The sequence below is a fragment of the Camelus bactrianus genome, chromosome 35, assembly GCF_048773025.1.
Source record: "Camelus bactrianus isolate YW-2024 breed Bactrian camel chromosome 35, ASM4877302v1, whole genome shotgun sequence".
NCBI lineage: Eukaryota > Metazoa > Chordata > Mammalia > Artiodactyla > Camelidae > Camelus > Camelus bactrianus.
The window spans coordinates 23421656-23433098 of NC_133573.1; the positions used below are offsets into that span (position 1 = coordinate 23421656).

Genomic DNA, 11443 nt, shown 5'->3' on the forward strand with positions numbered 1-11443 from the left:
ATGCTAGACTTAGCACCTCCAGATAATTAAGTCAATGTTATTGTACACTCTCTGAAGCTTTTACTAACCCCCCTACCCTCAAATCAAAGGATCCAAGTCAGAGTTGTGCTGTGTACAGTAGGTACCAACTCACTTGGTGGTAGCAGCCTATAAGCAAAAATAAAGTCTTCTCACCCAATCTAAAATTCATTTAAAGTATTTCCAAACTGAATTCCAACTTAAGCTCACAGTTTCCATCACTGCATTTTAAAGCTGCAGTAATAAGCTTCTTTTGAATCTTGATTCACTAATATACCATTAAAAGCTTCCTTTCTGCATTTCACTCCTTTATAATCAGTAAAACTTCATTCAAAATGCATTCCATCCAGTTAGAATCTTAGCCATTTGAAGCCATTTCATTACTTTGTGGATCTGTCACTTTATTTAAAAGAATATTTTACTTTCTGATTGACACCAAAAGCATATGAATGGCTTCCGTGCCCGGCCAGGTATCTACATGAACCTCCCTGGGTGGCTCAGCCACCCCTGGATTTGAGGTGGCCAGGACCTGGAGGAAGGAGAAAAATCGAACTTACACTGCCGCTCATCGCTCATGTCACCACACTGATCTGTGAAGTCACACACATTGTCCGGAGGCAAGGAGACCCCATTGTCACACTGAAAGCCTTCCGTTCCTTGCTGAACCCAGACAGAGATGAAAACACAGGAAATCCAAAGGACACAAAAAGCTTCTTTCTTTGGGGAAGCTAACATTCTGGCCAAGTGGAGGAGGACACCTTAGTATGTCTACTAGAGATCAGGCCGTTGTAATGGCTGGGTCCGAAGTTGGAAACATTTTGTTTCTTTTCTCTATTCTTCCAGTTCCAGGTTTGCCTCTTAGGAATGGAAACTGTTGGTAACTATCTGCAAGTCTGAGCAAATGGGTCTAAGGCAGTCCATTTACTCTTACAGAGGAGTGTCTTTAGAAAATATTTAACCTGAGCAATTGCACCATCTCTCTATCTAGCTAAGCATGGCTGTTTATTGCCTTATGTATACATCAGGCTTAAACAATTGAAGCCCTTATGATCATGCTATCTCCTGCAATAAAATTTTGAAAGCAAAGGGCAGGCACTTAAATGGAGGGGAAACCACAATAAAGTTATAAGTAACATGAAAATGCTCTATGTTAATTCCTATGCTTACTTAATCATGTTCATGTCACTTTTAACATTATTGTTACTAAAACTTATGCAAATATTTCAGTCCCAGTTATTAGAATTGTTTTTTTTGAGAACGAAATGCTTGTCCTCTGTCACTAAACAGAAACTTTGCATTGTTTGTTTAGATAAACTGAGAACCATAGGATTTTAAAAGCTGAAGGGAAATTGGAGATCATTATTTTCCAAATCACATAAATTGGACCCAAGAAAGTTAAGGAATATTTATGAGAAAACACAGTAATTTGGTGTTAGAAACTGGAATTCAAATATACTGTGGCTGAGTGCAGTGTTCCTTCTTCTGTAGGACATGGATTCTCCTGCCAATTCATCTTAATTTGATTTTACAAGTGAAACATATGCTCTCAGGATGCATATTCAGAATGAACAGTATTCTAAAGTTCAGAACATGTGCTTTATAGTATAAATAAAATTCTGTGGTGCTGAATAATTATAGAAATTATATGAAGGTTGAATATCCAAAATATTCCCTTATATTTGATCTCTTAAAGGCATAAATTAAAGTTCTATTCCACTACTTTCTTTTAATTTTGGCAATTTAACAGTCAGAGATGAAGACATCAGAAGACTGCAAGAAGCAATTGGAGAATGTAGAGTAGAAAGAACCATAGATCAAGGACAGAGGATGCATCTCCACATTTAAAGAAGATATAAGGAAAGCAAGATTTTTCACATATCCTAAGAAAAAAGACCCAATTAAAAAAAATATCAAGTTCTAAGATATTCAGGATTCAGGATTCTAGGAGGAAGATCCATAATTTGGCCCTAATATTGAAAACAATCTAGCATTTTATTGCTCTGTGAATCATTCCAGTTCAGAAATATTATTACCCTTACCACTCTGCTTTGTAAATAAGTAATCTGTTGCCTACTTCTCTTTGGATGTCTCTTAAATGTTGATTGTCCTTAGAGTTCTATGTTAGTCTTCTCTGCTCAGATCGTACTTTTTCTAGGCTTTCTCTTCATGCTCATGTTTCAGGTATTATCAATTACATTGCTATCTCTCAAATCTATATCTGAAGTCCTGATACGACATGCTATCAAACCTGTATCTTACGTCTCCTTCCTGAGTACACACACAAACACACACACACACACACAACACAACACATAGACAGACTAACTGGCATGTCTATTTGAATCAGAAATGAACCTCATCTTTCTTTCCCCAACCCAGCCAACCAGCCTTTACTCCCATATTCTATATTTCAATGAAGGCACCTTCTTCTGTCCATCTTCCCAAGCCAGGAACCCATATGTTGGTCCTGGACTATTCTCTCACCCACTCAACCCATCAATCATCAAGTCTTAGGCATTTTATATAGATGTCAGTTCTCATCTCAGCAACACCCTGAACCCTCCCCACAACTAATTTTCCATTCTTCAAGCAGAGTGATCATCTTAAAGCATAAAGCCACACCTGCATATCTCCATCTGCAATCAGTATAAATGCCACAGTCCTTCGCATGGCTTCGCAAACACAGTTTACCTTCTGAGATTCACTGCTGATGATCCCTTCCCTTACATTCTCAGCTGCAGCCTGACTCCACTCTTACACTGACAGCTTTCTGAACATGCCACCTGTTGACTCCAGAACTGAGATCCCTTCCCCATCCCAATCACCAGATTAACACAAATTATTCTGTATCTTCTAGCTTCGAGGACTATCTCCAAAGTATCTTGGCTTATTCCCCCAGGCTGAGTTAAATTTCACTCCTGGATGCTCTCACAGCCTTCTGTTCTCACTGATCTTAGCTCTATGGGGGTGGTTGCAGCCTGTTTATTTCAGCGGTTCCTCCACTAGCCTGTAAGACTGCAGATGGTTTGTGACTTTCTCACTATCTGCACTCCCAGTCACTAGCAACATTGCTGGTAGATAATATTGCTCAGTAAGTAGCTGCTAATTGAATGTAACCTATGAAGGGGTTCATGATCATTTCAACTTTCACTCGGCACATGTAAATAAATGCAAGATCTGAAATTTTAAAATGCCACTACATGAAAGAAATATAGTTCTTGCATTCAATATGCCTTTTCTATTTATAAGTCTCATGCTATTTTAAAAGGCCCTTTAGGTTTTGAAGTTGCAATTTTGTGTTACACTGGCCAGGCACTCAGCCCACCCCCCACACTAAATGAGTAGAGGATTGTATCATGTCAAAGCTCATTTCAGGTTTTAGCTTTTAAGGGAGGCAGAAAGAGAAAGGAGAAAGTAAAACTGAGAGAGAGAAAGAAGAGTGTAAAAAGGCATGCAAACATAGAAACGTGGCGCTTTTATATCCTGATTCTGAATTCAGGTGCCGCAACATTTTATACGTTCACTAGTTTCCATTTAGGAAAAAAAAAAAACCCACGTATTTCACTGCCGTCAGGGCTGTTTATTGCCGCGTTTCAGCTGGGAAACTCCTTTATTAACAGCTACTGCCTATTAAAAATAACATTACCTTATACTGTTTCAAGTGTCGTTCATCTTTTAGACAAGAAATGAATTGGAGTGGTGGCAACCAAAGTAAATCAGTACAGTCCAGTAGTGTAATATTTTATAAAGCAAGATTTTATTTTGTTGCCAAAAGATAAAATTATATTCAACTAATAATTTCTTTATCACTTTTTCTCTACATACGCCAAAAGGGGAAGAAAATAACCTGGTAATGATAGCAACCAGGCTTGTTTTTATCTGGTTTATTGAGGAAGGGGGAAAAGTCTTACAGATTCAGTGCCCTAACGCCAGACTGGGTGCATTATACACATCGTCTCATCATGTCCAAAACACACCTTGCACTGTTCCCTACTTCTACTTGAAGATAAATATTACTCAGTGGTCCGAGATCACATGACTGTTAAATGATGCAACTTGGATTAGAACTCAAGATAGAAAAAAATGACTATACAATATGATCCTGTAATCCCATTTCTGAGTATATATCCAATAGGAAATGAAAACAGGATATTGAAAACATATCTGCATTCCATTTTCATTGCAACATTATTTACAGCAGTCAAGATATGGAAGTAACCCAAGCATCTGTCAACAGATAAATGGATAAAGAAGATGTGGTATATGTACACAATGGAGTGTTACTCAGCCATGAGAAAGAAGTAAATGGTGCCATTTGTGACGACATGGACGGACTTTGAGAGCATTATGCTAAGTAAGCCAGACAGACAAAGACAAGTACTGTACATAACTTACATGTAGAATCTAAAAAAGGTGAGCTCATAGAAATAGAGAGTAGAATGGTGGTTACCAGGGACTGGAAAGGGGGAGATGGGGAGAAATTGATCAAAGTGTACAAACTTCCACTTAAAAAATGAATAAATGATTGTGCTCTGATGTACAGCATGGTGATTGTGCTTAATAAGGCTGCATTAATAATACTTGAAAGTTGTTAAGAATGGATCTTAAATGTTCTCACCACAAAAAATAAATGATATATGATGTAACAGAGGTGTTGGCCTACACTATGGTGGTGATCATTTTTCAATAGTAAGTGTATCAAAGCAACACAGTTGTACACCTTCAGTTTGCACAGCTGTATGTCAATTGTATCTCCAAAAGCTAGAAAAAAAATTTAATGAGCAAAATATGAACAGATACCTCAACTAAAAAGATATACAGATGGCAAATAAGCATATGAAAAGATGCTCAACATAATGTGTTCAGGGAATCGCATGTTAAAACAATGATACAATACTACACTCTTATTAAAATGGCAAAAATCCCCCCCCAAAAAAGCAGGAACCCACATCCCCTGTTGATGGTAATGCAAAATGGTACAGTCACTTTGGAAGACAGTTTAGCAGTTTCTTACAAAACCAAACATACTCTACCTTATGATCCTGCAATCACACTCCTTGGTATTTAGCCAAATTGTTTGAAAACTGTATCCACAACTTCTTCACATAAATATTTATAGCACTTTATTTATAATCACCAAAAACTGGAAATTATCAAGATGTCCTTCAATAGTTGAACAAATAAACAAATTGTAATACATCCATACAATGGAATAGCATTTTAGTGATAAGAGGAAATAAGCTATGAAAAGACAGAGGAAATTAAATGCCTATTCTAAGTAAAAGACATATGTCTGAAAACTATACATTGCTTGATTCCAACTGCTTGGCATTTTAGTAAAGGCAAAACTATAGTGAAAGTAAGATAGTGAAAAGATAAGTAGTTGCCAGGGTTTCCAAAGAAAGAAGGAACTGATGGGCACAGAATTTTTAGGGTGTTGAAACTACTCTATGTGCTACTGTAACAGTGGTTACATGATGTTATGCATTTGTTAAAACCCACAGACCTGCACAACAAAGTGAACCCTACTGTAGACCACAGATCTTAGCTAATAATAATGTCAGTGTTGGTCCATCAATTGTAACAAACATACCAGACTAATGCAAGGTGCAAACAACAGGAGAAACTGTGGGGGTGGGGCAGGGGAGACGGGCTATGTCAGAACTCTCTGTACTTCCTGTGCAATGTACAATTCTCTGTAAACCTAAAATTCCTCTAAAAAGAATAGAGCCTATTAACACCAAAAAATTTGGCATGAGTCCAAGAACTGAGCAAGCTTGTTGGGTTAGCAGCCCTCAACCTTCTGCATCTCCATTTTCCCCTTTTCTACTGGTAAACGTGAAGCAGCGCCCTCATTGGTTGTGCATCTGTGGTTCCCCTTAGGATGCCAAACGCTGATAACCATATCCACAACTCCCTGTGGGTCAAGGCCATTTGGCTGCCCCTCTGACCTTGAGGATCATTATGATCCTGAGTTACAGCCTCCTGGCTTCTGGCAATTAGAACCCACCACCTGATCCAAGGCCCCATCATCCCCCTGGATAAGAATGAGCCCAGTTCTTCGACCACCTATCCTATCAAAAGCTCTAGCCTACTGAGGAGAGTCACCACTGAACTTGGTGGTGCTGGCGTCAAGTTCACCAGCACATCCCCCTCATGGTCTTGGTTCATGATGGATCCTCCGGGCTTCCCCACCTGCCTCTAGTGTGTGTCCCTCAGCTCTACCCTCTGCCCAGAAAACTCAGGCACATCCACTTCACTTGCCTCTGCCAATCACTTTCTCTAGGCTTATAAGAGCCATCCAGAAATGAGTTCCCCCTCATCCCCTGGACTCTTTACTGGGGTTTAAAATCCTGTGCTGTGAAGAAGTTCTCCCAAGTCCATGAATTATTGCTAATTCAGCCTAACCTCCTGGTACCCTCATAATCCAGCCCTGGGGTTCTCCTTAGGCTCTGGATGGTGTACACATACACCTGATTCTTGCAACTTCTATGGTGCATAATTTCTTTTATCAAGCCCAGCCCATCCACAGCCAAGGTAGGCTGGGGTTTAAGTCTAGTTATGGGCAAGGCCGCCAAGGCACAAAGAGCTAATTAAGGCCTTGTCCCAGCTTCACGGGAATAACAGTAAATACTCCAAGAAGGCGCATACAGATTTATTCTGTAAAGGATGTATTGTAATGGACTCAACCCGTATTCAGAATTCATCTGGAATTGAGACAAAGAACGCTTCATTTAGAAAGATATTAACAAGACTATAAGTAGCTGCTACCCCTGCAGATGGTATTGTGGGCAGAGGTGAGATTCTCATTTCTATCTTTCAGTATTTCCTCCAAATGGTAGGTTATAGATAATCTTCTCTTACCTTGTGTAATTTTTAACACTTATCAAATATTAATAAATACATTTTAAAACAAAAAGATAGAATAAGTTTAAACTTTCACATTACATAATGCAGCTAAAAGCACACTATAAAACCTAATCTAAAGAAAGAATAATTATTGCAATAGGGAAATTCTGTTAGTACTGAAAATCTGGGTTCTGAAATAGGACGCTTGAACAGTTCTCTTAATATCAAAATGTTTTCACTTTCCTTATCTGTCCCATTTGTTTAACTCAAACAGAAAATCCATATGGGTAGACCTTGTTTTATTGCCCTTTGCTTTACTGCAGTTTGCAAATACTGCAAAATTTTTTTTTTTAATATAATGAAGGTTCCTGGCAACCCTGGGTCAAGCAAGTTTATCAGCACCATTTTTCCAACAACATTTGCTCACTTTGTGTCTCTGTCACATTTTGGTAAATCTCACAATATTTTAAATGCTGTTGTTATTATTACATTTGTTATGGTGGTCTGTGATCACTGCTCTTGGAAGTTACTATTAGAAAAAGATTACAACTCACTGAAGGCTCAGATGATGGTTAGACCTTTTTAGCAATGAAGTCTTTTCTTTTAGTAAAGTTATATTCATTGGCTTTTTTAGACACGATGCTACTGTATACTCAATATACTATAATATTGTATAAACATATCTTCCACACTGGGAAACCAAAAAATTCATCTGACTCACTTTATTGTGATAATAACTTCATAGCAGTGCTCTCAAACTGAATCTACATCTCCAAGGTATGCCTGGACTCTGGTCGTAGAATTCAGAACCACTATCACTGTGAGTTTTTTTTTTTAATTAAAATGGATCAGTCTATACTTTTACTTTTCTGTTCACTCCATGTAAGTCTAAGACTTCCATTCATCCATAAGTTTAGCTCTGCACTCATCTGGTAGATGGCAGTGACATACTTAGTGCCCCTAAACCAGTTCAGATCTTCCTTGGGACAACCCAAGGAAGACATCCCAGTCAGTCATCTGTGCCAAGTCTCAAGGCTGGTAGATTCCTGAATACAGCCACCGCACAAATGAAACCCTGCCTCGTATGAATTCCATGCTAATTATCAGAGTGCATTGTAATGGCCCATGTGTCTGCTCCCCAGTAGAACTGACAGGGTTGAGATCTTCTTCATCAATGTATCCCAGTGCACAACAGAGTAAGCCCACAGGAAAAGTACTCACAGAGAATAAACAATGGGGACTCTGCAAATTGCAGGCTAGGATTTGATACCTATCCAGGAAACGATTTTAGAATAGTTCAAAGAAAGTATGTGAGCTATCAAGAAAGAAAGCAGCTCTGTTTTCATCTGCTTCTTCAGTAACCTCTGATATTACTGGGATTTCTCTGGGAAAATGTGTGTTTGATGTAATTCCAGTTATTTACAATTCAGTGCTTGTTAAAAAAAAAGTTGCCAATAATTCCAAAATACATGATGACAAAGTGAAAGCAGGTAGGTAATTAATTGCACACTACTGTCCTCTGCTTCGACCTCACCAATGGCTTGGTTGAGGGACTTCTGAAGACATTTTCCCAATAACTAGAAGCTGTGTAGAATAGTGAATAATTCAGATGACAGAATCAGGTTCCTAATTTAATGTCTTATACTGAGCTTTAAAAAAAACATTTTCAATCTGTATCCAAAAAAATTAACCCAGCAATTCCACTTCTGGATAGAAAATAATCTTTCTGTTCATGATGAGGCTGTCAGAAAAAGCACATTTATTTTTAGGCACTTTAGTTCTCCAAGGATATATAGGAGGTTGAAGGTGAGAACCAAAATTGTCAACCCCATCACTCAGCCTGGGTGTCCAAATCAGAGCCACATCCTACCCTCTTCCTTAACACGGCTCTACCATCTTTTACTGTCTTCATTAGCAATGCGTGACTCTTCCAGGACTGTCTTGGGTTTGCACCATAAGATTCTTTGAATTTCTGCCTCAAAATCTTCACCTTGCTGTGTCTAATCAGCCTGAACTATTATATCATGATTGTTACCCAGTCAAGTCCTTGCACTGAAAGACCTGCCTTCACCCAAATTTCCAATTTCCAATGCCAAAGCTTTGCGAGGTGGCCTTCTCCCTTGCGGTGGTAAGCAATAAATTCAGCGACAAATCTGTCTTATCAAAAGCTTTTGTTGTAATGTTTGGGGAGCCAGCTTTTGACAAAGACAGCTAGAGAAGAGTGGCACCAAATAATAATGATCACAGACAGAAGGAATTAGATCACGGAATGACGAAAGTAGTACGAACAAGGTGGCAACGAGGATGGGCAGTCTGACGTGAAGGTGACCAGTTCAGGAAATACGTGATTATAAATAAAGAAAACTGATCGCGTGGGAGTCCATATGTGCTTGTGTTTAGAACAGAAGTGGAACGTGGGTCACGCTACTTCTGTTACCTAAAAATGACTAGAACTTGCATCCCTCCAGATGACACCCCAAAGACCCGGCATTGGAAGCTTAAAGGCAGAAGCGACACAAACAAATTAGACCTGAGATACGCCGAATATTTTGACTGAATCTTAGTGATGCATGATTTCTTGACATTTGCTTTTGTACTTGCCCTTTACCCTTTATCCTTCAGCGAGAATGCAGAGGTAGGAGTGGGAGGAAGGGAGCCAGCGGACAGGCTGCTTGCTATTAGTACAAAACTTCACGGAAGGGAGCTGCCAAAGTTTGAAAGAGAACAGGAAGATGTCTGAGTGAAAATAAAGGTGTTTTTTTTTTTTTTTTCTTCTGTTTTTGCTCTTTAGTGGCAAACAAAGACACATCTGGTGTTTCTCACTCCATTCACCATTCTCTTCTTTCTTTTGAGCTACTTTTGCTTCGGTCTTTTAAAGGCTTGTGTTCAGAGGTCTTTGGATTTTATTCAACTGTAGTTCTGAGTCAGAGAATATAAGACGTGTATGATATGGGATTGAGGTGAGAAATACAGGTCAGAGACTTTTACCACAAGGCACGGAAAGGTATGTTCGAGGCAGGTGATTAACAAAAGCAAGGAGGGCTGGGAGAAATTAGAAAGATTCACGAACTAAGGTAAAGAGAAGATCAAATCATTTTTAGAAGTTGGAATAGCACCTATATGGAAGGCGAGATAACTGGAACTATTTCACCAGAAAGTAGGGAATAAAATTAGTAAAGGAAAATAAAGCTCTCATTTATTATGTGTGGGTACATTACAGAAAGGGAGAAATTGCTTATGAGACAACCCAAAGGTATACAGCAAGTACAATTTAACGCAGTAGATAGATACAGAGCGTCTGACCTGAAGATCGTAGGATAGGATTGTTGTGGATGGCTCTGGAATCTAATGAAGAGATGGATTTTTGTCAAGGCTATGTTCAGAGTATTGACAGGAAAAGGGGAAGTATATTCATTGCTTGCTCCCATTCTTAGAATTGTGAAGTTGTAATGAAAACTAAAGCATCAGGGGATGGAATAGCAAAATTGGCCATGATAGGGGAACCAAAAAGTGGAAAAGAGGAATTTATCTGCTGGACCTCATGCCCTGGTGGTGTTAAGCCTTGGTTGCACAAATGGGGGTGGGTCCCACAAGCAGGGAGGTCTCCAGGTGGCGATGTCTCAGTCCATTTGGACTTCTGTAACAAAACACTAGACTGGGTGGCTTACGATCAGAACTTATTTCTCCTAGTTCCAGAGGCTGGGAAGTCCAAGCCAAACGTGTCGGCACATTGAGTGTTTCGTGAGGGCTCATTTCCTGGTCCACAGGCAGCCATGGTCCCCGTGTCCTCACATGAAGAAGAGATAAAGAAGCCATCTGAGGTCTTCTTTATAAGGGCACTAACTTCACTCACCATGACCTGTTCACCTCCCAGATCTTGGGGATTTGGTTTCAACATCTGAATTTTATGAGGACACAGTCTATGGCATGCAGGGAGCCCAAAACAAAAGACGCAGATGTGCACGTTGAAGGCGATGAAGAGCTGAAGCAAAAGGTAGTCCAATGGGATCTGAAATGGCCCCCGAGAAAAGCTGACACAAACAATATTGAAAGGCATGAGAAAGGATGGAAGCCCTGAGGTTAGTGCAAAGAGAAAAAGAAACTCTGAATCCTGGACCACTCCAGCGTTTCAAGGTCAGAGACATAAGGAGCAAAAGTGGCAGAGAGGCAACAACCAGGAAGGCAGGGAGAAAGCCAGAACAGCGTGGCCTTCCAGAAACTGAATCAAAGCAGGAACTCAAGATGCCAAATGCAGCGGAGACATCGACTGAGAAAAGAAGGAACCGAGGGATACGGCCCCAGTGCGGAAGTCAGTGGTGACTTTGTCAGGAGCTGCAGACAAGTGCTTACTCAGAGTTCAAAACTGAATGGGGAGGAGAGGCATTTGGGGAAGTGATTATAGGTAACTCTTTCTGAGAGTTTTATCATAGTGGGGAAGAAAGTGAGAGAGCAACTGAAAAAAAAAAAAAAGGTGTGAGGTTAGTATCTGCAAATCTCAAACTCTCAATCTATCCCTTCCCATCCTCTTCCCTCTCTGGTAACCATAAGTTTGTTTTCTATGTCTGTGAGTATATAT

General features: G+C 39.6%; 1 protein-coding gene across 4 annotated transcripts in view; it reads right to left on the minus strand.

Moving 5' to 3' along the window:
- MALRD1 (MAM and LDL receptor class A domain containing 1) overlaps positions 1 to 904 on the minus strand; it is a 438921-nt gene extending 438017 nt beyond the window's left edge. For all 4 annotated transcript variants that reach the window (XR_012504288.1, XM_074358489.1, XM_045511295.2 and 1 more), the window contains exon 1: positions 576 to 904. Coding sequence is in view for 3 of the 4 variants with exons in the window: in XM_074358489.1 (XP_074214590.1) it covers positions 576 to 753 (178 nt within the window). In the remaining variant the exon portion in view is untranslated. The remainder of the gene's footprint in view (positions 1 to 575) is intronic.
- Between the last annotated feature and the right edge of the window lie 10539 nt (positions 905 to 11443).